The following is a 23,827-nucleotide window of genomic DNA, read 5'->3' on the forward strand; positions in this document are numbered from 1 at the left end:
AGGCTCCGCCCCCCTCCCTCCCTCCCTTCAGCCGCCGGGGGCGGGAGCGCGGCGGGGGAGGCGCCCGCTGATGGCGTCACGGCGCGCGGCCGCGGCCCGGTTGCCCGAGCAGGGCGGCAGGACGGCTGCGGGGGGCCTGGGGGCAGCGTTTATTTACAATAAACTCGGGTTAAAACACACGCGCGTCTGCGGCACACGTCGCGAACCGCTCCAGCCCGTTCCCCCCCCCCCCCCCCCCCCCGTCGCCCTCCTTGGCGGGGCCCGGCCCCGTCCCCTCAGCGCGGAGCCCGGCAGCGGCGGCTGCTTCCTCGGTGCGGTGCCGCCCGGCTGGGCGCTTTAACGGCGGCAGGCCGCCGAACGCCGCCGGTGCCAGTCCCGTATATCCGCTGCAGCCGTTGTCACCAGCTCGGCCGCGGTTACAAAAGGCGAGGCGAGGGGGCTGCTGTGCCCCTCCGTCACGGCGCGGGGCAGCCCAGCAACCTCTCTGCGTGCAGGCACTCGCAGACAGCGGCACGGGGGGTCCCGAGGCTATTTCAGCCAACTCCAGTCAAAACCCTGCAAGAAGAAGCAAGGAGACGGCTGACGTGAAGGAAGCGGCTGTTCCATGCCTGCGGGCGAGGCGGTGACCGAAGGGTTCTCGCTATCTAGCGGCTCTCCTGAAAAGAATCATTTTGATAGAACAGCTGAAAAAATCCTCACAATTTCACTGCTCGGTTTGCCTCCCGTGCAAAATTCCCTGTCCTCATTACAGCACTCAGGCACGTCACGGGTTGTACTGTGCTGTCACTTCGGAAATTATATCCTGTGAATACGTGATTTTTGGAATTATATTCTGTGTCTCAACAAAACCTAGTGCCGCTGGTCCTAGTGATTGTACAGGTACTGCAAGAACAAAAAATAAAAAGAAAACTAAAGTCTCCAAGTCATAGTTCTGTAAGAACTGAGAAAAGAATTTTATAGTTATTCTTTTTTTCCTCTGTCTTTTTCCAAGTGGATTGAAGAGGACAAATTCAATTTTCTGCTGCTTTTCTGTTGCCTAACTTCTGTTTCATGATGCAAGGAAAACAGGAAGGAAACCAAGCATAAACCAAGCATATGCTGATCTGCAGAGCATGACTCCACCACAACAAACAATCCTTTTGGGTTAAAATATGCCAGAGACAGATGCTGCACCTTGGAATGAGAGGCCGGAGAGGACAGAGATTAACAGGTAACTAGGCAGTCATAGGTCTGCTTTCTCCTCTCCAGCAACAGCAAAGAAACACAACAGGAAAGATTGTATTACAGAATTGATACCAACCCTGTCAGGGCTGAACAGAGTATTCATTGACCAATGGCTAAAGACCAAGCTATGCATAATTAAGGTTGTTTTCTTACTAACGTAACTACTTTGCATTAATCAGTGGCTAATTTCATCCCCCCATGCATATTGTTCAATGCCTTGGTATTATGAAGTTGTCTGCAACTCCTACTAATGAGTTTTCATTTGCTGATGAGTTTTCATTTCACTGAACTCATCCTGAATAACTTAGTAACTCCAACAAACTCACTTCACCGTTTACTATGTTTCATAAACAGCAGAACATTAAAATGTCTATGAATTAAAATGTTTAAGAATTACAAGAGCTCCATTTCATCAAACATCTCCATTTCTCCAACCCTCTGTTCCTTGCTATTTCGGCAGTTACAACTGGTAAACAGCTTTAACTTTTTATCCCATGAGAACAGATGTTAGCCCTAAGGAGACACTATAAGAAGCTTTTTGAAAATCCGAGGTATAGCATGCCAGCAGATCTCACTTCTCCACAGATCAGTGACTTCCTTAGAAGACTGCAATAAATCTGTGAGACAATCTCATGCTGACAGAAGCTGTATTGACACTTCTCCTTGATAAAAAGGTTGATATACATGCCTAATTGTTCTTTTCTCATTATATTTATATAGGTGTTTCTATGATATAGCCTCCAAAATCAGGTAAGAACCTTTTCTAGAAACCTGGTATTCTGTGGTGCTCTTCATCCTCCCAGTAACTGAGCTCTTTTAAGCAGTAACTTACCAGCCTTCACCAGTAGTTCAGGAACAGTTTCAGATCACATCAACACTTCTGGGTGATCTTTATCTACTTTTGTCATGTCTTGGTATTTCAAACACAGATTAATACAAAAAGCCTTCCTAGGACTCTCTAAGCCCTGCTTCTGCCCTAAGGAGAGCTTCATTTAATAACCAGAAGAGGGCTCTGGGAATTGGAGAGCCCTGCCCACTCCAGTGCAGGGATGTGAACCAGAACAGTCTTGTTGAAAATGAAACCAATATTCTGATCAAACACTACCTGCTGGAGAGTCTCACTGTGCAGTCTACCCAGCTGACACTTTTCCAAGTACTACTTTCCGTAAGGACCAGCATGTTAGCAGAGTCCAGGGGAGTGAAAGACATCATGTGCCAGCCACAGCAATTTACATAATTACAAATTACCCTATTTAAGGAGTTATTTGCACCCCAAAAGGATCTTGTGGCTTTTAAAAATCAGGTCCTCAGAAATACACCGACAGGCTTACCATCATGCTGTTACTCTGCTCTTGTCTTGCCTCTTGCAAAATACTGCTGAAGCGGTCGAGATAATTCAGATTCTCTTCTATCACATCAATAAAATCTTCCCTGTAGGGAAGGCATAAGAAGACAGATTTAAAAGACAATTAAAACTGATGTCAGTAGCCTCTGCACTGAAGAAAACAAAACAAAACAAAAAAACAAAAACAACGCAAGAACTAATTGTTCTCTGCAATTGTAGGAGCTGCCTTGTAGTGCACAAAACATGCCTTACGGTGGCATCGTGCAGATCCTGACCCTGGATGTGTGGATTTGCTCTCCTTCCCTTCAGAGGCAGTACACAAACCACACTGAAATCCAACCTTAACAGAACCTAGGAAGCAAGCTGAGTACAAAGGGCCTGGAATTAAATCTCTCAACTCTTTGTACAGTGCCTCACAGTGAAGCCATAGTTCAAAGAGGAGCTTTGATGAGATCACTCATTAAAGAGTGATCAATGCACATCCCTTGGAGGTGGAATTTGCCCTGCAGCAGCAGACAGAAAAGACAAAGTACCAAAAGTTGCTCAAGTTTCAAAAAACTGACTTCCAGCAACAGCCTGCTTAGAAAATGTGTATCTTCAGAACCTAAATATTTCCCTGACCACCCAAAAACAAAGAGATGGCCAAATGGTTTGATAAATGAAATGCTTGTGTTTATAACCCCTGCCCTGGTCAACAAAATCATCACTGCTGCAGATCGAGCGCTGAGCAGTCTTTGAGGAGTGTCTTCTTTCTGTTAGGCTGACTGGAAGTAAAACTATTACTGAATTCAGAAGAGTGGGGGAAAAAAAAAAAAAGACAAAATCCAAACCCCTCAGCTCCTGACAACTCTCCTACTTCAGCTAGGACTAGCTGATAGACCTTAATAATGAAAGTCAACCAACCACAAGACTTAGTAATCTGACATGAAAGAAATTAACTGTACAGTGCTAGCTGACAGAGATTCCAAGCTGTAGCTGAGAGTGGTATGTAGAACTTGCACAAGACCAGAGTGTGGAAGTTTGTGAATAAAGTTAACCTAACTTCTGATTTTTATAGCATTAGTAACTTACTATTACTAGGTATTGAAAACTTTTTGGGGAGGATGAAAAAAACAGACACTGAACCAGATGGACTGCTTGCTAATAACCCCAGCTTCAGACACAATTAAGACTTTTTAAAATCACTGAAGCTGTCTGTAATAAGCACTAAATATAGCCTGATTTATCTAGGACTTCACCAGAACTTGGGTATGAAAAGAAACCGGTCAAAGTCTAATTTTGCTGTGGTCCCCTGGGCCACTGTCGTCGTGTAGCTGGAAGGAAATTATTTAAAAATGCCAGTCAGGAACTCAACAACGTTGCCTTCAGAGGCAGTATAGTATGCCATAACGCTCCTTGCCTGTTATCCAAAAACCACCACATAGGAAGTGAAGACATGTCAACAGGATGGGCCCCCGAACACTGGAGACTTCAGTGGCAGAGGACAGGATTTCAGAGTGTATGCACAACAATAGTTACATTGGCTCTTTCTCTGCAGCAGCATCCTTTCCCCATAGTTCTTACCCATCTCCAGGAGTTGCCATAGATGATAGCGGGTGAGGTACATGCTCCGAGGAGCTCTGGGGGAGCCACGTGGCTGCGGAAGTTGAGGCTGCCCCTTCCAGGCTGGAGCTTACCAGTGATCGAGAAGAGCTCTGAGTCTAGGAAAAAAAAAATTATCAATTTGCTGTAATAGACAAAAGGAAGAATTTAGTCAGGCTTACTTTGTATGCAAGACTTGTGATTTAGGCCCCATGAACTCCATTTGTTATATATACAATCTAAGCAAAGTCTACAGCTAGGAAGTCAGCTGACAGAACCTTCAGTAAACTTGCAGATGACACCAAATTGGGGGGAAGTGTTGATCTGCCAGAGGGTAGGGAGGCCCTGCAGAGGGACCTGGACAGAATGGGTCAATGGGCAGAGGCCAAGGGGATGATGTTCAACATGGTTATGTGCCAGCTCCTGCACTTCGGTCACAACAACCCCATGCAACACTACAGGCTTGGGGCAGGGTGGCTGGAAAGCTGTGCAGAGGAAAAGGACCTGGGGGTGTTGGTCGATGCTCGCCTGAACATGAGCTGGCAGCGTGCCCAGGTGGCCAAGAAGGCCAACGGCATCCTGGCTTGTGTCAGGACTAGTGCAGCCAGCAGGACCAGGGAGGTGATCGTCCTCCTGTACTCTGCTCTGGTGAGGCCACACCTCGAGTACTGTGTTCAGCTTTGGGCCTCTCAGTACAAGAAGGCCATCGAGGCCCTGGAGCGTGTCCAGAGAAGGGCTATGAAGCTGGTGAAGGGCCTGGCACACAAGTCCTGAGAGGAGCGGCTGAGGGCACTGGGCGTGTTTGGTCTGGAGAAGAGAAGGCTCAGGGGAGACCTCATTGCTCTCCGCAACTACCTGAAAGGGAGGTGTGGGGAGCTGGGGGTCGGCCTCTTCTCACAGATAACTAGTGATAGGACTAGAGGGAATGGCCTCAAGTTGCACCAGGGGAGGTTCAGGTTGGAAATCAGGAGACATTTCTTCTCAGAGAGAGTGAGTAGGCATTGGAAAGGGCTGCCCAGGGAGGTGGTGGAGTCACCGTCCCTTGGGGGTTTTTAAGGAAAGGTTGGACATGGTATTTAGGGACATGGTTTAGTGGGTGATAGTGGTGGTAGGGGGATGGTTGGACCACATGATCTTCGACATCTTTTCCAACTTTAATGATTCGATGATGGTTCTGCAAATAGCTGGTGCCAACTGTCTCTGCAAATAAGTCACCTGTGCTATGCATGGCATGTATTTTACAATGAGGAATTTGGAGGAGGTGTCTGTTGGGTTTACATGACAAGGTTTGGGTAGTGAGGGCAGGGTGCAGGGGTGGGCAGGAGCTGCCCTGTGTTAGAGAAGAGCCAGCTCCAAAAGGGACCTGCTGTTGGCCAGAGTTGAGCCAGTGAGCAATGCCGGTTGAGCCTCTGAGAGGGCGCATTGAAGAAAGGATAAAAAATGCTGCACAGTAGCTGCAGAAAGTGAGTAAGAAAATACGAGGGAAATAACCGTGCAGACACCAAGGTCAGTGAAGGAGGGCAGGAGGTGCTCCAGGCACCACACTGAAGTTCCCCTGCAGCCTGTGGACAGAACCATTGTGATGCTGGCTGTCCCACTGCAGCCCATGGAGGAACCCATGCTGGAGCAGGTGGATGTGCCTGGAAGGAAGATGCAGCTTGTGGAGTGGAGCCCATACTGGAGCAGGTTTGTGGAAGGAGCTGCAACCTGTGGGGTACCCATGCTGGAGAAGTCCTTTCCTGAAGGACTCCATCCCATCCAAAGGAGCAGCTTGGGAAGGAATGCATCCCATGGGAGGTACCCTGCACTGCAGCAGGGGAAGAGCACGAGGAAGAAGCAACATCAGAGATGAAGTGTTATGGACTGACTGCAACTCCCATTCCCCACCACTTGTGCTGCCCAGGGCAGGAACAGGCAGAAGAACAGAGATCGAAGTTGAGTCTGGAAAGAAGGGGAGGGTGAGTGAAAGTGGTTTTATTATTATTTTTTTCAGTTCTCACTGTCCTACTGTTATCAACTGGCAAAAAATTAAATTAATCTTCCCCAAGCTGAGTCTGTGATGACTGATGGTAATTAGCAAGCAATCTCCCTGTCCTTATCTCCAACCACAAGTTTCTTCATTTTATTTCTCTCCGTGTCCTGCTCTGGATGGGGAGTGAGAGCACAGCTGGGTGGGCATGTGACGGCCATCAAGGCCAACCCACTGCAATGTGCCATGTCCTAAACTGTGAGCCATGCACAGCAGCAACTATTTTGAGCGCGTAAAGACTATGTTTCCTATGCTGACCTTAAATGTTAGCATGTGGAAATCAGGAGATTGTTTTGGCTCTACCGTCACTAGAAATGATGCATAAAAAGCAGTGCATCCTTAGAACACCTTATACTATTCAAGAAAGCACCTATTTCACTTTTGCAGCAATACTATCATAATGATAGGTTTAAAAGAGCAGACTGGAGTTCACCTATCCCAGTATATGCCCTCCGATGCTACATGCTCAGGGAACCTAAGAACAAGGCTCATGTCGTGCCATGTCATGTGTACTGTACTCCAGCCTCCAGCAGTTTGCCATCTGAGGACTCACTGGAACCAACAACTCTTTTACTGGACTTCTTTTCCATTAATTTACCTAGTGCCTTTCTAAATCTGTGTGAACTATTAGCATTTCAAACTTCCCTTCTCTACAGTAAAGTACCGGTTGTGTGGATGTATCTTTTTTTTTTTTTTTCGGTCTGTTTTGATCTTGTCTCCTCACAGTTTCCTTTGATGTTCCCTGGTTCCTGTAATGGAAGGAAGAGCCAACAACTAATCCAAAAGCTACTTACGCAAGCAATTTTGAGCAAATGCCATATCTCCCTTTGTCTTTTGCCCTGCATCTGCATCACCGAGTTATCAGCTTCTTTGATGTTATTTAAAGCCACTTCAATCTTTGGAAGCAAGTCAATAATCTTCTGCTTACAGCCCAAGAGCTTGCTGAAATAAAAACAAAACACAGTTGCTTTTCTACTTGTGTGGCAATACGCTTTGGCAAGACCAAGGTGGCCTCACCTTGGGATTCACGAAAATGTCTGTGAGAACAGTCCTTTCTCTTAGCACAACACTGTGATGCGGGTACAATAGCCGCAAGACTGGAGAGGCCCCTGGACTTTACTAAGTCCAGTTAAAACTCAAAAAAGCGGGCAGACAACACACAATACCCAGAATATAAGCTATTCTTATACGAGATACAAAACTTGGTCCTAATGACAATGAACAACAGAGAAACTCAACCATGGTATTTTAATTTTCTTTGGTCTTTGCTGGTCTCTGTGGGCTGACCATACTTTAGCCAGCAACTTTTTTTTGTGGCATAAGTCACATCTGAAAATAAAACTAGGTCATGTTTTGCTGATTACTGAGATCTGCATAGTATTTCTTTTGTTGATCTGTTTGAGAATTTAATGAACAAATCAAAGTTATCTTCTCAACTGTTACACTATTCTTTATTTTATTTTTAAAAAGAATTTAATCCCAACCTAAGCACTGGCAGAATTTGTCACATTTTAAAGCAGCCTCTTGGATGCTAACAGTACAAGCCATTACATTCTCCTCCCTTTTGCTACTAGTTGCATACATTAGCTGCATTTTAAAAGAGTTAGGTGGAAATTCAACTCTGACACAAAGGAGCAGAATTAATACTGCTATGAGAAGTTCACATCCGTGAACACATCACCTGGGTTCTGTTCTCCATGGTTTTCCTCTCCTTTCCTGCTACAAAGATACAAATACTGAAAGTTGCATTTGTTTGTTTTTCTGCATAAAGTACCTGAGATGGCCGAAGAGTTCCTTGAGAACTCGGTCTTGACTCTGAACTGTCTGCACAATAATCTTCACCATGTCCGTGCTGTCACTGTAGGCATGATCTGGAAGGGACATCAATCACCACATAAGTATAATACTCTTCATTGAGGAGCCACTGTGGACACAAATGCCCAGCACCAAGGAAAGTCACTGAACACGTGCAGCCACAAACTGAAACATAATTAAAAAAAATCTGAAATCAGCTAAAATCTCTCATTAGACACAGCTTTTCCTTAATGTCTCTTCTCTCCACAGGTATGTATACAATTCCAGCAACTCTTGCTGCCCAGATACTGGTTTCAACAAGGTCTGCAGGTGGTTGCCAAACGCGTAAGTAACTGACTCTTCCTACTCATGAGCTACTATGTTCAGAACACCTAACACCCAGACATGGGACTCCATCCAGTACAATTAAGACGTAGAAGGAGGAGAAAAGAGACTGCCCTTTGACTGGAGTGATGACAGAGTTCTTCCTGAATCTGGTTGGAATAAAAGACTACCCTGTAATTGGGACAGGAAAAAAAAATGCCTGGAGGCAGACAGACTTCTTCAAGGCTGATGCTCCAAGTCTGAAAATTGTAGGACAAACTCATGTCTGAGGAACAGTGCTACAGGAATTTGGGAGAGCTCTAGGCTGAGCAAGAAGAAGAAATCAGCTTGAGGTATGCTCTTGAGTCTGGTTAACTTTAATACAATAATTTGCCTTCTCCTAAACAGTATTTTCAGGGTTGCAGGATTTGAGTTCAGAAAAATTAGCAAAAATTAGTGGTCAGGTACAAATGCAAAATAGTCTTTGAACAATCTCCTTCCATACCTGGTGGTCTTGTTTTTAATTGCTTGTACAGGTCTATGGCTCTCTGTTCCCTTCAAAAAGAAGAAAATTATTCGTACATGTATCAACAAAGAAATGACTCAACAAAAAAAAAAAACAACACAACAGCATTATAATTAAGTTGTGCCTTGCTGAACCTCATACACTGGAGATGCCACCTTCTTCTGTTGCAAGTGCACAAGTATGGTATTTGGGATACAGTAACAGTCTTCCTGTGATGGAAGTCAAGACTTCCCTAAAAGCAGTCTCTCTTTTCCTGTGATTATCCATTTTCTTCTCAGACAACCACTAACTGGAGGTTATTTTCAGTGTCAAATTTTCATGTGGCTCAGACGTGCAATCATTCTGTGATATCTTTAATTGTCAAACTTGATTTTCAACTATAGGTACTTCTGCACAACTGCCTGAAAAATTCTTGTTCCTGTTCTGCTTACTTTGCCTGGTCAATTTTACAGTGAAATTCTGGAAACAGAAAGACAGCCACATCAAAAACAATAGGACAATAGTGTTTTTCTTCTTCCCATTAAGTCTATGTTCTTTTACAGTGAACTCCTAATTTTCTCACGAAACACTGTAAATTCACTCTTCCCCAATGCCAAAAAAAATCCTCTGCATTTTTAATTTGAGACCAAGATATGAATATCTTAGGCCCATCCTATTCTTAGATGAAGTCTCATAGTCAATGGCAGAAAAGCATCCTGTTCTCTCCAGCTGTGTTCTCCATGTTTCCCCAAGTCTAGTTATTGTGTGGCTGCAATTAAGTTAGACAAGCTAGGTAAGCTTGCTCCTGTGACTGAATGCTAATCTTTCTTGGATATCTAGCTTTCTGACAGATCAGTGTCAATCTGCCTTACTATGTTGCTAACTGATCAGTTGATCTTCAAGAGGAAGGAGGAGCATACGCCACAGAAAGTGGGACTTTCCCTCTTACCAGCAGAATGATCTTAAACTGACTGCAAAGCTAGTCTGTATACTCAGATTGCAAAAAAAGTGAGGAGTGCATTTCTAAAGTGCTGACAGAACAGCCATTACAAAAGACAAAAAAAATTGCTCAAAACCAAAGTCCACAAAATCCATTCATGTACAACAAAAACAGCAAGCAAAGGACTTACAGACTCTCCATGACTTCTCCTTGGCGTCTTGCGTATGGACTCTTCTGAAGCTCCACAATCTCTGTGTGCAGAGCCATGATCTGTTCATCTAGATGTCCGATATCTTCGGCCTAATGGGGAAACGTAGCTGCAAATCAAACTGAAGGAGATATAAATTCCCAGAATACACATTTGGGTAATGGGCAGACTTCAGGAGACAAAGGCTCTTCAACATGGCTGCTGCTGTAATAACTGAGGTCACTATTAGTACCTTCTCAGTGATGGTATCACCTACATCCACATCTCTGACAATCACATTGGACGAGAAAAAACAACTTCTATATAAATCACAGCGCTTTAAGATGCACACTTCACACACACTTTGGCTCTGCAAATGTTCCAGCAAAGGAGAATTTTTCCCCTGCTCTTACAGAATGAACGAAGGATGTTCTCACATTTATTTTACACCTCCATATGCCGGGGGCGTAAAATAAATCTGTATTTTGGTCTGACATATTTCTAGTATTTTGCACCTTCCTCAGAGCAAGGTACCAACCTCATACCAAGCCCCCCACATGACTTAGATGAAGTAACCATCAACAAACTTCTTGAGCATGAGGACTAGCCAAGTGGTGCCTGACACGCACCAGAGATCTCCGGTAGCATGGTAGAAAAGACACAGGCTAACAGCTTTGTGCCATGGACTGGGCACTGATCACACAACACAACTGGGTGGCGTAGAAACTGCCTTCCTGAGAAAGTATTTTGGGATATTTCAGCTTTTTCCTTCTGACTTGGGGCTGTAGGATCTGCAGAAGGGGTATTTTCTAGAACATACTTGGTGCTGAAGCTGCAGAAGTACTTAGCGTGAGGCTCTATAAGTGGGATGTGACCCCTTGACCAGAAAAGGACATCTTGAAAGTAAAGAACAAACCAAGAAGAGGAAAAGTCACACATGGTCAAAAGAGAATCAGATTGTGAGAAAAATGTGAAGTAAACCCTGTTGTCAGAGTCTCTATCTGGAGCACCGTGGCTCACTACACAGACTAACTGTGTCTCACAGAAGTTAAGGTGCCCTCTAGATAGTCTAAGATACCACTGTATATTACATGGTAAAATATTTTCCATTCCTGATAAACGTTATGTGGTGTGACTACTTATTGGACTACACAGCTTGAAGACAGAACATAATTCTGATACTCTGCAAAGCAAACAAATGTCGATGCTCTTGGTTTTCTGGAAACAGCCATCAACAGCTTTGAATTATTCTGCTAGAAGCAGCTTCCATTCTATCTTTTTTGCTTTCTAAATGGAACTGTATTGGGTTTACGTGACAAGGTTTTGGTAGCACAGGGCTGTAGAAGTGGCCTCTGTGCAAAGAGACCAGGAGCTGCCCCCATCCTGGACAAAGCCAGTTCCAGTTGGCTTCAAAAGGTACCTGCTGCTGGGCAAAGCAGCGGTGCTGTCATAACCTATTTAAGGAAGGGCAAAAAACACTGTGCAACAGCAGTGAGAGAGGAGTGAGAAAAGTATGAGAGAAGCAACCCTGCAGACACCAAGACCAGTGAAGGAGGGAAGGAGGTGCTCCAGGCACCAAAGCAGATGTTTCCCTGCAGCCCGTGGAGGACCATGTCAGAGCAGACATCCAGGCTGCAGCCTGTGGAGAGCCCCCAAAGGAACAGGTGGGTATGCCCTGAAGGAAGCTGCCGCTTCCATTAGAAAAGAAGAAACAACAGCCTTTGACAATAAACTTTTACACTCATCCTACTTCCGAACCTAATTTTCATAGCTAGAAGTTTACTCTTTCCCTATTAAGGTCTGGACAGAACTGTAAGCAGAATTAGTCCAAGTCCTCACTGCTTTCAGTGGAAGTAGAATTAAAATGCTCATTCCTCAGAAATGGAGATCAGAATTCTAAGTAGTAGATAAATTTCAACTAAACCTTCTTGTAGGACTAACTCTCTGAGAAACACAAAGCCATTACGTCAGCTCAACTGTCCACAAATGAAGACATCCATTATCCATTAGGACAACTGTGAGTAAGAACTAGCTCTAGCTGCACTCTGAATTTCTTAAGAACGCATCTGTGCTGGTGCGGCCTCACCTCAAGTACTGTGTGCAGTTCTGGGCACCACAGGACAAAAAGGATGTAAAACTGTTGGAGAGTGTCCAGAGGAGGGCTACAAAGATGGTGAAGGGCCTAGAGAGGAAGACGTATGAGGAACAGCTGAGGTCACTTGGCCTGTTCAGCCTGGAGAAGAGGAGGCTGAGGGGAGGCCTCATCGCAGTCTACAACTTCCTCATAAGAGGGAGTGGAGGGGCAGGAGCCGACCTGTTCTCCTTAATCACCAGCGATAGGACTTGTGGGAATGGTGTCAAGCTGAGGCAGGGGAGGTTTAGGCTAGACATCAGGAAAAGGTTCTTCACGGAGAGGGTGGCCACACACTGGAACAGGCTCCCCAGGGAAGTAGTCACTGCACCAAGCCTGTCTGAATTTAAGAAGCATTTGGACTGTGCTCTTAGTCACATGGTCTAAAATTTTGGGTAGATCTGTATGGTGCCAGGAGTTGGACTCGATGATCCTTATGGGTCCCTTCCAACTTGGGATATTCTATGATTCTATGATTTAATTTCTTTTACCAAAACCTAATCTGCATATTTACTCGCAAAATCCAAACAAATGTATGTCTGTACTCCTAAATGAAGTAGTGCAATTTTGAAACCACGGTTTAGTAAGGGATTGCTACTATTTTCAGCTTCAGCAATGCAAACTTGTGTGTAACAAAACCAACAAAGACTCTTGGCTATAGCAACGCTATTTCTTCTCTGCAATAAATAACACATCTCTGTAGTCTCCTCTCCTATAGAGACAACTGAGTCTGGTGAAATTTGCATTTGTTTTGTTCAAACCAATAAATCCAAACAACCTTGTGACTGAGGACTGTTTCTTTTTAATGCTCCTTCCTGTAGCCATGATTTTCTCATTCTCACAACATAAAGTGTATCAAATAGACTGAAGGGACAAAGCAATAGATGACAGTTAAAGTTCCTGTCACATCCTCCTTCACAGAGAGATGATAAAGCCTCTTTAATATCTCCTACCTGGGCACACTGAGAAGCCTTCTCTTCCATTTCCTTCCATGCTTTGAGCATCTTTTCTGAAGCTTAAGAGAAGAGATTTGTTAACTTATAAAGAGCTACAGATAACAGAAATAAAGCGTGACCTGAACTTTGCATCTATCAGTTGAATTTAAACACAAACAGCGTAAGGCCAAATCTCCAAGCAGGAGCCATAAACCCAGAGATCAGAGAGAGCCAGCAAAGTCACAATGTAACAGAAACTCCCAGCTGACCTTAACTTGAAGCAAACTGTTTGTTAGGATTTCACTGTTTGCAATCACTGGTCTAAAATGGCTTTAAGTCTTTAAACACCATTATTAAGATCAACAACTGCCACATTTGATTAAACAGACTGTACAAAAACAGTCCACTGAGTACTTCTATTTTCCAACATCATCCTTCTGCCCAGTTATAATTTTTGACTCAAGTTTCATTTTCTAGCCATATGTCCAAACTATGCATAAATTGCTACTGTTCCCTGAATAATATTTGTAAGATCCAAACATTTGTACAACATTAAAACTGCAGTTAGGGCTTTTTTTTTTTACCTAATCTCTCAACCTGACTTGTGCTACCTCCTGATATCAACCACAAGATCGCTCTTTCAGTGCTGTTCAAAACAGTGTTACAATTACCATGTTAGTTTCTTTTGCCACAGATGGTTAGTAGCCCTCCTACTGCACATCAAGTGCAGCAACTCTGCCCTTCACCTTATGCCCACTGACCATTCCAAATCAGTAAGACTTTGAAAAAATAAATAGCAAATACTTACAACATGAGTATGTGGCAGAATGGGCAGTGTTACATATCTTAAATGATAAAAAAGTGACATCATTCACATGGAGCCATATGCGCTACAGAAGCCCAATGTTCCTTTATTTTCTTGCCTTGGTATGATTAGTTGGGAACAATCTACTTGTTTCACTGTGCCTGAAGGTATGCAGACATCTTTTACTTATTATCTTCCTGCCTTTGCTTGTGCCTAACTCTTCTCTTCCATTTGCTCCCAGCAAAAACATAAAGATGCTGAGGAACAGAATAGCAGCTCCTGCATTCATTTTCTTTTAAGCTAGTTCCTACCCACAGTCCTTCATAGTCAACCTGATCCTTTACAGGATCAGAAAGAAACTCAGGCGAGTATTACACAAATACGTACATATGCCATAAGCCATCTGGTCACTGTATCTCTCCAGGTCGAGGCGAATGCTCTGATGAAAGAACTCCAGCTTTGCTTTCAGTTGCTGAGATGCCGATACCATATTGTTTTTCATTTTGATTAGGTTGGCATTATACCGAAGGAGACTCAGCCTAATAAATGAAACAAGAACAGCACACGTTAGTTGAAAAGTGTAGGTGGACTTATGTAGCCACAGCCCAAAGAAGCTGTTACATCACCTGAAGGAAAGACACAGTTAGCAAAAAATTGCCTAAGATCTTTGGAACAGGGAGTCTCGGTGGGGCCACAGACTCACATCCACAGAAGCTGCAGGTGCTCAGCAAGCAAAAGAGAAAGTACTTTCATGGTTCCTTCCTCCCTCCCTTCCCCACCCCTCCCTGTTAAACTGTCTTTGCAGCATGGACTATTTTTAGCATATACGGGCTCCTGTAGCGCATGTGGCTCCATGTGGATGATGTCACCTTTTTATCATTTGAGATATAGAACAGTGCCCATTCTGCCACTCAGTCATAGGATAAAACCTACAAACGTAGCTAGCAGTTCCATGGATTCTGTGAAACAACTGTCCTGGGCTGCGTTGGGAGGAGCACTGCCAGCAGGCTGAGGGAGGTGATGTGATCCCTCCCTTCTGCTCAACTGTGGTGAGGTCACACCTGGAGTGCTGGGTCCAGGTTTGCTCTCCCCAGTACAGGAGAGATGTGGAGCTGCTGCAGAGAGTCCAATGAAGAAGATTAAGGGACTGGAGCCCTCCTCCTATGAGGATGGCTGAGAGAGCAGGGACTGTTCAGCCTGGAGCAGAGAAGGCTGACTGAGGATCAGCATGTGCAAATACCTGAAGGGAGGGTATAGACTGATCCAGGCTCATTTCAGTGGTGCCCAGTTACAGGACAAGAGGCAATAGGCCAAAAATGAAAACACAGGAGGTTCCATCTGAACATCAGGGAACAATTTTTTACTGCGTGGATGACGGAGCACTGGCACAGGTCGCCCAGAGAGGTTGTGGGGTCTCCCTCCTTGGAGATCTTTCCAAGTTGTCTGGATGTGGTCCTGGGAAAGCTGCTTGAGCAGAGGTTAGACCAGATAACCTCCAAAGGTCCCTACCAAACTCAGCCATTCTGGAAGTCTGTGACTATATTCAAGGTTCAACTTTCTTTAATTATTATCAACATCAGGAACTATGCAGTAAAATTCATGGAGAGGAACTATTTCCAAGCCCAGATACGCTTTATAATGTAGAAGTACAGAAGAGCAGAGGGCTGTAAAATTTTTGGTAATCAAAACTCCCCTGAGATGTACACTTCCATTCAGTCTCCATGCTTATATAATAGTATATCTCCTGAATTAGGAATAACAACTTACATGGCAGCTCTCTGGCCCTGGAAAAGCCTGCTATAATCTTCTTTTAGGCCAATCACGTAGTGAACTGCTTCTGCCCATACCTTGCGCAGCTGAGGAATTGGCAGCTGGATTTTACTATCCTGTACTGAATGCAAGAAAAACATGACTGTACATAAATGAAAAAACAACTCTAGAAAAGGAGCCTAGTGCTTACACCATTCCAAATTCCTGATTTAGGTGCCTAAACTAAGAGATCAAGACATACAAGAGCTGCTTAGATGTGCTTAAGCATCACCATGTAACAAATAAGCTTTTCATGTTACAGTTCCCAGGTACTGGCCAGGCAGTAGCTCATGTTTAAACTCACAGCTAAGATTTCTTTGAGAATTTGGTTTTCGGCACTACAAGACATGGACTAACACCACATGAAACACGGCAGAAGGCAGAACCCATGATTGGTTTTATCCAATAACTCCGTTACCTGAAGCACTTGCTTAAGCTATCAAAGCAAATTTAGTTGCTCTCTTTAACCAACTGACACTGGTCACTGTCCTGACACATGTTTCATCTGAAATTGCCTTCAAATCTTCTTTACATTTCCCTCCAGATTCCTGAAGTAGATACCTAAGGAAAAGATGTAGGATTCACATGGGTTCCCCTATAGAGATGAGGAACTGTCAGTACACTGGGATATCAATGAGCGTGTTGTAAAAAGCCTTAGCCCCAAGATATTCAGCAGAATAGGGCAACACAAGGGGATTCACCAGAATAAATAGTCCAACACATAGAAAACAACACACAGAATAAACCTGAGTGGCAGTAAAAGGAGACAGGGAAATCCGGCAGAATCAGTCCAAAGAAAATTAATCTATTTAACAGTAACTGGTATGTGTCATGAGGCATTTCCTTTACATGCACCATCCTTGCAGATGTCTCCTGTCCTTTGACACTGTTTTTTCTTTCACAGAGGTATAGTAGGTCAGGCAATAAATGCTTTGACCTGTTAAATCTACAAAAAGTGGAAATACAGCACTGTAGATGAAACAGTAGATGTCAGACTGCTCCAGGTTCTTAAACGGTCCTCTTTGAACTAGAGGCTGCCCTTCAGATATACACAGAGATCTGTAAGGCAAATCTACTTCTATATAAGTGAGAAGCAATGCTTTCAGGTCCAAGGGTCCTCCAGCATTACTTACCAATGTAATTTACACAGTCGGATAGACTCCGAGAAGCAAAGGGTCCATCATAGACAGTTTTGCTTTTATCAAACAAATAGACCATATAGCTATCCCAGCCTCTCTGGTGAGGAAAAAGAACATGAACATGAGAAATCCTGGTTACAACATGAACTAATTATTGTTGACAGAAACTCATCTGATGCCTTAAAAAAACACATTTTGATAGATCCTACAGAAACACAGGACCATTTGCTAGCAAGTTACTTTAAATAAAGACTTAAAGTATAACCACAGGAACCTAATTTACATTACCCAATAAAGAAAATAATGCTGCATAGAGTAAACTCTCCAGTGGGAAGAGAACAAGGCAATAATCTTTCCTAAGATCTTACATTTCCTGAGAATGTGAAAGACATTAAATGAACAGAATCATTCTTACTACGCCATCAATAACACATTGGGAAGCAGGCTTCCGGGGGTCCAGGCAAATTCCTGTTTCCAATAGCAGTTCCTGATTACCAGTACTTATTCCAGTTTCATACTCAATCCGAGTCTGAAGGGAATGAAGGCTTTCCTCGGGATGCAAGAGAAATGAAACAATCTTGGCAGAGGTCATATTTAGGATATGTACTATCTGTAAAAAGAGTACAAGTTAATTACAAATCACTGGCTGTCAAAGACAAAGGGCACAAAGGCGTTGGAGGGAGTATGTAGCAATAAATGTAAGTTAGGCTAAGAGCATCATTAGAGTTTTGATAGCCACAACAATCAAGTAAAAGCCCCATAATAAAAAATTCAAAGCCTGGGCCTTTACCTTTTAATGTCAGAGAAAACTATGATCAAACCCACTAACAGCTTTCATAAGCCATGCCGCAGCTTAATTACGTCAAAAGAATAGCGATAAGCTAGAAAAAAGGCCATCTTCAGTCCCGCTGTCTCTGATGTTGGCCAACATCGCTCCTAAGAAGGGGAGTCTCACATCTTTTAATTCCTCCATGTAAAGAAAGCATTTACACACCTCTGCCTATCTTCTCATTGCTTTCTCTAGTTTTACTGTATCTGGGTGGAGACTGTAGGACCCAAACCCCACCACAATATACAGATTTTTTCAAGTCCCAATTATTGGCACAACATTTCTTGCTTCTGTCTCCATTTCCTCTGGAATCCTTCCAGATCAGACCAAACTGTCCTCTGGCTTCTGCACACACTTGCCTCAGCTAGTCTCACTGCAGCAAAGCTCCAATAAATTACTTGGAGGGGAACAGCCAAGTGAATACAATCTTTGCTCTACTACATGTAGTAGTACATGGGCCTGGAAATCACAGTATCAGTAACAGTGTTTCAAAAGTCATTAGAAAATATTAAACCATCACTTGAGCTTGCTGAGTCCTTACTAAGATGACAGGCGGGAATATAGGGCCATTCTTCTAGAGAGATTAATATAACTGGTGATATTTTGCCTTCAAATATGTACTGGACAGGCTGCATATACACTTCCCAATACCAACAAAAACATTCCTCATGATCCACAAGTTGGATGATGCCAGGATTATAGCCTTGCTCCACTGAATGCAATTTCTGTCCTCTGCTTTCAGTAAACCCAATAAACCTATGCTCACCTTCAAATTCAGTATGTGATCCATTACTACGAAACACTTTGGGCGACTGGTCTCAGGATCAAAACCTCCACCCCTCTGTTGTGGATCCCAATTCAGCATCAGTTGCAACCAGTTTTCCATGGGTTCTACAATTAAACTAAACAATAACAACTTATAAACAGAAGAGTCATGAGAAAGAGAAGGCAGATATTCTGCCACGCTAAACCCACTTAGGAAACCAAAGTCTTACAAAAGCAGTAAGGTTATGAGAACATCTCGAAGAATAGTAAGCAGTGCAAAAAGCTCAAAGCACTACATAACTCTAGTTATATTTTATTCTCAACTTCAGTACTTTTCCTAGAAGTTTGCCAGTGCCAATGAGTTGTGCTGCACCTGCCAGACACTTCAGCACTTGTGTCTTTAGATAAGCGACAAATAATCTGAGTCTGACTTCTGACTTGGTCAGAATCCTTAATTCTTCCTTCTTAATTTGGGTTGGAGGCACTCCCAGAGGTCTCTCAGTCTGGGCATTGCTCCCAGCAGGGCCAGTGCCACAGATCCAGCAGGCTGCACAGGGCCGTATCAGGGATATAAGCATGAAGAATTCCCACTGCCTGGGCCTGTCCCATGGATGCATTACTAGCATGGGGTGACTTTTTCTTATGTCAAATTTCACTTCCCTTTTTGAAACTTGCACTGTGGCCTTCTGTCCTTTCATTTTGCCCCCTGGTAAGAGTCCGAATTCATTGTCTCTAACATCCCACTAGACAGTGGGAGACAAAAATCAGATCCCCCTTTGCCTTTGTCGGTCTGAACAAGCCCAGCTTCAGGGACCTCTTTTTTAATACGCTCAGCAGGCTCTGACCATCTTTGTGTGCTTTGCTGGGCTTGCTGCAGTTTTTATCCATCACAAGTACTAGAAGCCTTTGCTTTCACAGAGCAGCTAATTCAAGTACCTGTGACTAAGTTATATTAGAAGTGTTTAAGACCTGTTTTATGAGATTTAATACCATCAAATTTTCAGGTAGATATTACTCAGTGGCCATGTGATAATGGGCGGAAAGCAGTGACAGAGCTCACACCGCAAGGCAAACTGCTACCATATAATTAATACCGCCACTCTCATTGGACAGCCCAAAGTATCAAAAAAAGAGCCACTGTGGCTACAGGCTATTCATAGAATCACAGAATGGTGTGGGTTGGAAGGGAACTTAAGGCCCATCCATTTCCAAGTCCTGCCATGCACAGGGACACCTCCCACCAGCCCAGGCTGCCCAGAGCCCCATCCAGCCTGGCCTTGGGCACTGCTGGGGTGGGGCATCCACAGCTTCTCTGGGCAGCCTGTGCCAGTGTCCCACCACCCTCATGGGGAAGAATTTTCTTCCTAACGTCTAATCTAAACCTACGCTCTCTTAGTTTAAAGCCATTTCACCTTGTCCTATCGCTACACTTCCTGACAAAGAGTCCCTCTCCAGCTTTCCTGTAGACCGCCTTTAGGTACTGGAAGGCTGCTGTACGGTCTCCCCGGAGCCTTCCCCAGGCTGAACAATCCCAACTGCCTCAGCCTGTCTCTGTAACAGAAGTGTTCCAGCCCTTTGACCATCCTTGTGGCCCCCTCTGGACTCGCTCTAATAGGTCCATGCATGTCCTTCTTGTTGCGAGGGCCCCAGAGCTGAACACAGGGCTCCGATGGGGTCTGACGAGAGCAGAGCAGAGGGGGACAATCCCCTCCCTCGCCCTGCTGCCCACACTGCTGTTGGTGCAGCCCAGGGTACGGTTGGCTTTCTGGGCTGCAAGCGCACATTACCAGCTCTTGTTGAGCTTCTCATCAACCAACACCCCCAGGTCCTTCTCCTTAGAGCTGCTCTCAATCCACTGCCTGCCCAGCTTGGATTTGGGCTTGGATTGTCCTGGCCCACGTGCAGGACCTTACACTTGGCCTGTTGAACCTCATGAAGTTCACAAGGGCCCACTTCTTAAGCCTGCCCAGGTCCCTCTGGATGGCATCCCTTCCCTTCCCTCCAGTGTGTCTACTGATGTCATCAGCAAACTTGCTGAGGGTGCACTTCATCTCACTGTCCATGTCACAGACAAATACGTCAAACAGCACCATTCCCAACACCAACACCTGAGGAACACCACTCGTCACCGGTCTCCACCTCGACAATGAGCCGTTGACTGCAACTCTTTGAGTGCAACCATCCAGCCAATTCCTTACCCACCGAGTAGTCTATCTGTCAAATCCAAGTCTCTCCAATTTAGAGACAAGGATATCATGGGGGACAGTGTCAAATGCTTTCCACAAGTCCAGATAGACGATGTCAGCTGCTCTTCCCCTATTCACCAATGCTGTAATTCCATGTTGTGGTTTAACCCAGCAAGCAACTAAGCACCACACAGCCATTCGCTCACCACCATTCGCTGATTGATGCCCAGCCTATCCCCGAGCAGCCGGTCCCCTCACCCCGGCCAGCCCTCCCATATTAATTGTTCAGCATGCTGTCAGATGGTACGGAATACCCCTTTGGCCAGTTTGGGTCAGCTGTCCTGTGTCTGTCCCCCTCCCAGCTCCTGCTGCACCCCCAGTCTGCCCGCTTGCAGGACAGAGTGAGAAGCTGAAAAGTCCTTGGCTTAGTGTAAGCACTGATCTGCAACAATTAAAGCATCACTGTGGTATCAACATTATTCTCATCCTAAATCCCAAACACAGCACCATACCAGCTACTAGGAGGAAAGTTAACTCTATCCTAGGTGAAACCAGGACACCCCATCATAGCAGGCCACCAGATTGTTAGGCACATCTGCAGTTAGTGAAGTCATGTAGGCTGTCGCCAACCACCTCCTTATTTCCCATGTGCCTTAGCAGAGTTTCCAGGAGGATCTTCTCCACAATATTGCTGGGCACAGAGATAAGACTGACTGGCCTGTAGTTCCCCTAGTCTTCCTTCTTTCCCTTATTAAAAATGGGGCTTATGTTTCCCATACCCTATTACTTAACTGCAAATGGTAGCTTGCCTGAGGGCTCAAATAGTGTTTAGAAGAAAGAAGGACCATTCTGTTTAAAAGGCGAGCCAAAAATTATCACTTTTAATCACATCATCACGCTTACCTACAGACACTGTGAGGCTGTGGCAAATGAGTACTAAAGCGAACTTCCCCATTCATCTCTTCGAAAGCAAATATGTGCTTTGGATCCTTCTTCTTGATTTTTCATGCCTAGAAAATAATTTGTGGATATACTAACAGTTTTACTTTTGTAAAGGGACAAGTTAATTTGGCATCAGCTGGAAGTGCCAAATTATAGTAACTTTAGAAAATAAACTGTTCTTTCAGGGCAAAGAAGACATTTCCAAACAATCACCTAGAACAACTACCTCCCAAGAGGAAGAAATGAACCCTTGCAATTATCTCTCTGCCTCTGGAAACATTTTCACATCTGCTTGCAAGGACATCTGGAGAGCATTAAACAAAAGGATCAACAGGTAACCATTCACTGACCCCAGGCAAGTTTTCCATATGTTGGAAAAAGTGGGACAAATACTGAATTACTAAAATAATAAAATAATGTTTGTTCTGTTGCAGAATCACCCTTTTAAATACCTGGCTTACATATAGTACTGATATTGCAAGGTAAGAAGTGGAAATACATAAATAAGCATCTCTGCCCCTTGTTGTAGCTATCAAGAGCAAGAAGAAACTTCCAACATGCAGGTTAAAGTCTTTTAGTCCTCATTTTTGTAAAGTTATTTAAAAGCACATCCTATGTGTTTACTACAGAACACACTGTCTGGTGTGTGTTATTTATTGCTAAAACCTAAGTAACCTCACAGCCTAGGTGAACATAGGACTGTATGACTCCTCCCCCATACCTGAAATTTTTCTGACACTGCTGCTGCCTCAATGCACCATCATTTAACTGACTGGTTTATAATTTATTTTTTTTTCATTCAAATTTCCCTTTTGAAGGAACTGCTATACCCAGAGGCTATTACAGGAGGTAATCAGCACCTATGACAGTATGTATAAATAGCCAATTGAATCATCATTGATGCCATGGAAGAAACACCTGCTTCTGCAAAGCTGAACAGACCAACAGCCTCACCATGCAACCGGCAATAAATCTGTCATTCCGGTTCACACAGTCCCCCCACTACACACAACAGACATTGGGTCCTCTTGAGAATGTCTTACCAGGTGAATGCTGTAGATTATGTAAGAAAGGTCGAAATCCTGCAATGCACTCAAACACCATCGTTCCAAAGCTCCAGTAATCAACAGTAACAGAGTAGGATTTATTCTCAAAGAGTTCAGGAGCCTAGAAAACAGCATAAAAAAGACAATTTGAAAGCAGCGTTTTCAGGCCACCAGCTGCCCTGACCTAGAGCTGGTTGCCAGCCCCGGTGCCAGCTGGAGGCTGACAAGGGACCTGTGCAGGTTCTGACACATGCTTCCATGATTCTGTAAATGGGGTAATACAAACTATTTGTATACATCACCCACCCACCCCCCCATCTTACCAAATATTGTAATGTTCCAACAAATGAAGTGCATAAACTTCCTTGGTCCAGGTCCTTTGCATAACCCAGGTCTATTATTTTATGAACAATCTGAAAGCAGTTTAAATAGTTCATCAAACAACAAACAAAACAATCAAACAAAACCAAACCTGTTCAGTGACATCCAAAGCATGCAACATAAGAAGGGGGAAAGAGAACAGAAATTCCAGAAAGGTCCATGGTGAAACTCTGAAATGTGACACAGTGTTAAAGCCTGCTGTTTCACCATGGTAAGCTGGCCTCGATCCACCTAACTCAGCTTAGACTCTATTTATAGAGCTTGGCCAGTTATAGCTTGGCTGTATCCAGCTTTCTATCTTGGCATTTGAAGTTATTTATTAAAACAGTGACAATAAAGAAAACCCCTTTTATTAAAAATCCCCTAGGCTGTCTATTTGAACTAGTTTGATTGTACATGGAACTGTCAACCCCACAAATGTACCGTTATCATAGGCTACAATCTCATATCATTCATATTCTGTTGCATGAAAGGTTCTTTGGAATGGAAGCAAAAGTTGTTTGACATGGTTTTCAGAATAAGCCAAATAGGATTGATTCTCCAAGAAGATGTGAACTTTTCACAAATTCAGAGTTGAGTCTTCAGCCCAGTTCAATGCCAGAAAAACTACCCCCCTCTCTTTTATTTCTCTCAGGCAAAACAAAGCTGCTGACAATTTCTAGAAATGACAGCTGGAACACTGCTGACAGAGGCCACCTGACCTACTTCCCACCTTCATCCTGTAGAACAATGTTTTCAGGCTTTAAATCTCTGTGTATGATTTTGTTTTCATGCAAATACTGGATACCAGACCCTGAAAGACACGTGTGATTTAAGAGAAAAAAAACACACTCATTAAAGACATTGTTAATAAAAATCTAATGTCTCCGATTTTAGGGTTGACAGCAGCGTATTTTCATTTAAAAGCATCACTAAGAACTTGACTTAGAT

At 44.0% G+C, this 23,827-nt stretch overlaps 1 protein-coding gene across 1 annotated transcript in view; it reads right to left on the minus strand.

Annotated features, from left to right (window-relative positions):
* Positions 1-129: 129 nt before the first annotated feature.
* Positions 130-23,827, minus strand: part of CHUK (component of inhibitor of nuclear factor kappa B kinase complex) — a 31,905-nt gene continuing 8,207 nt past the window's right edge. Inside the window, 17 exon segments of the mRNA XM_040564275.1 lie at positions 130-555; positions 2,556-2,655; positions 4,133-4,269; positions 6,974-7,121; positions 7,954-8,050; positions 8,803-8,852; positions 9,933-10,042; positions 13,014-13,075; positions 14,188-14,339; positions 15,568-15,691; positions 16,743-16,845; positions 17,164-17,358; positions 18,344-18,479; positions 21,432-21,561; positions 22,514-22,637; positions 22,840-22,931; positions 23,604-23,690. Coding sequence (XP_040420209.1) covers positions 529-555; positions 2,556-2,655; positions 4,133-4,269; positions 6,974-7,121; positions 7,954-8,050; positions 8,803-8,852; positions 9,933-10,042; positions 13,014-13,075; positions 14,188-14,339; positions 15,568-15,691; positions 16,743-16,845; positions 17,164-17,358; positions 18,344-18,479; positions 21,432-21,561; positions 22,514-22,637; positions 22,840-22,931; positions 23,604-23,690 — 1,874 coding nt within the window. The 3' untranslated portion in view covers positions 130-528.

This window comes from Cygnus olor, chromosome 7 (genome assembly GCF_009769625.2).
Source record: "Cygnus olor isolate bCygOlo1 chromosome 7, bCygOlo1.pri.v2, whole genome shotgun sequence".
Classification (NCBI taxonomy): domain Eukaryota; kingdom Metazoa; phylum Chordata; class Aves; order Anseriformes; family Anatidae; genus Cygnus; species Cygnus olor.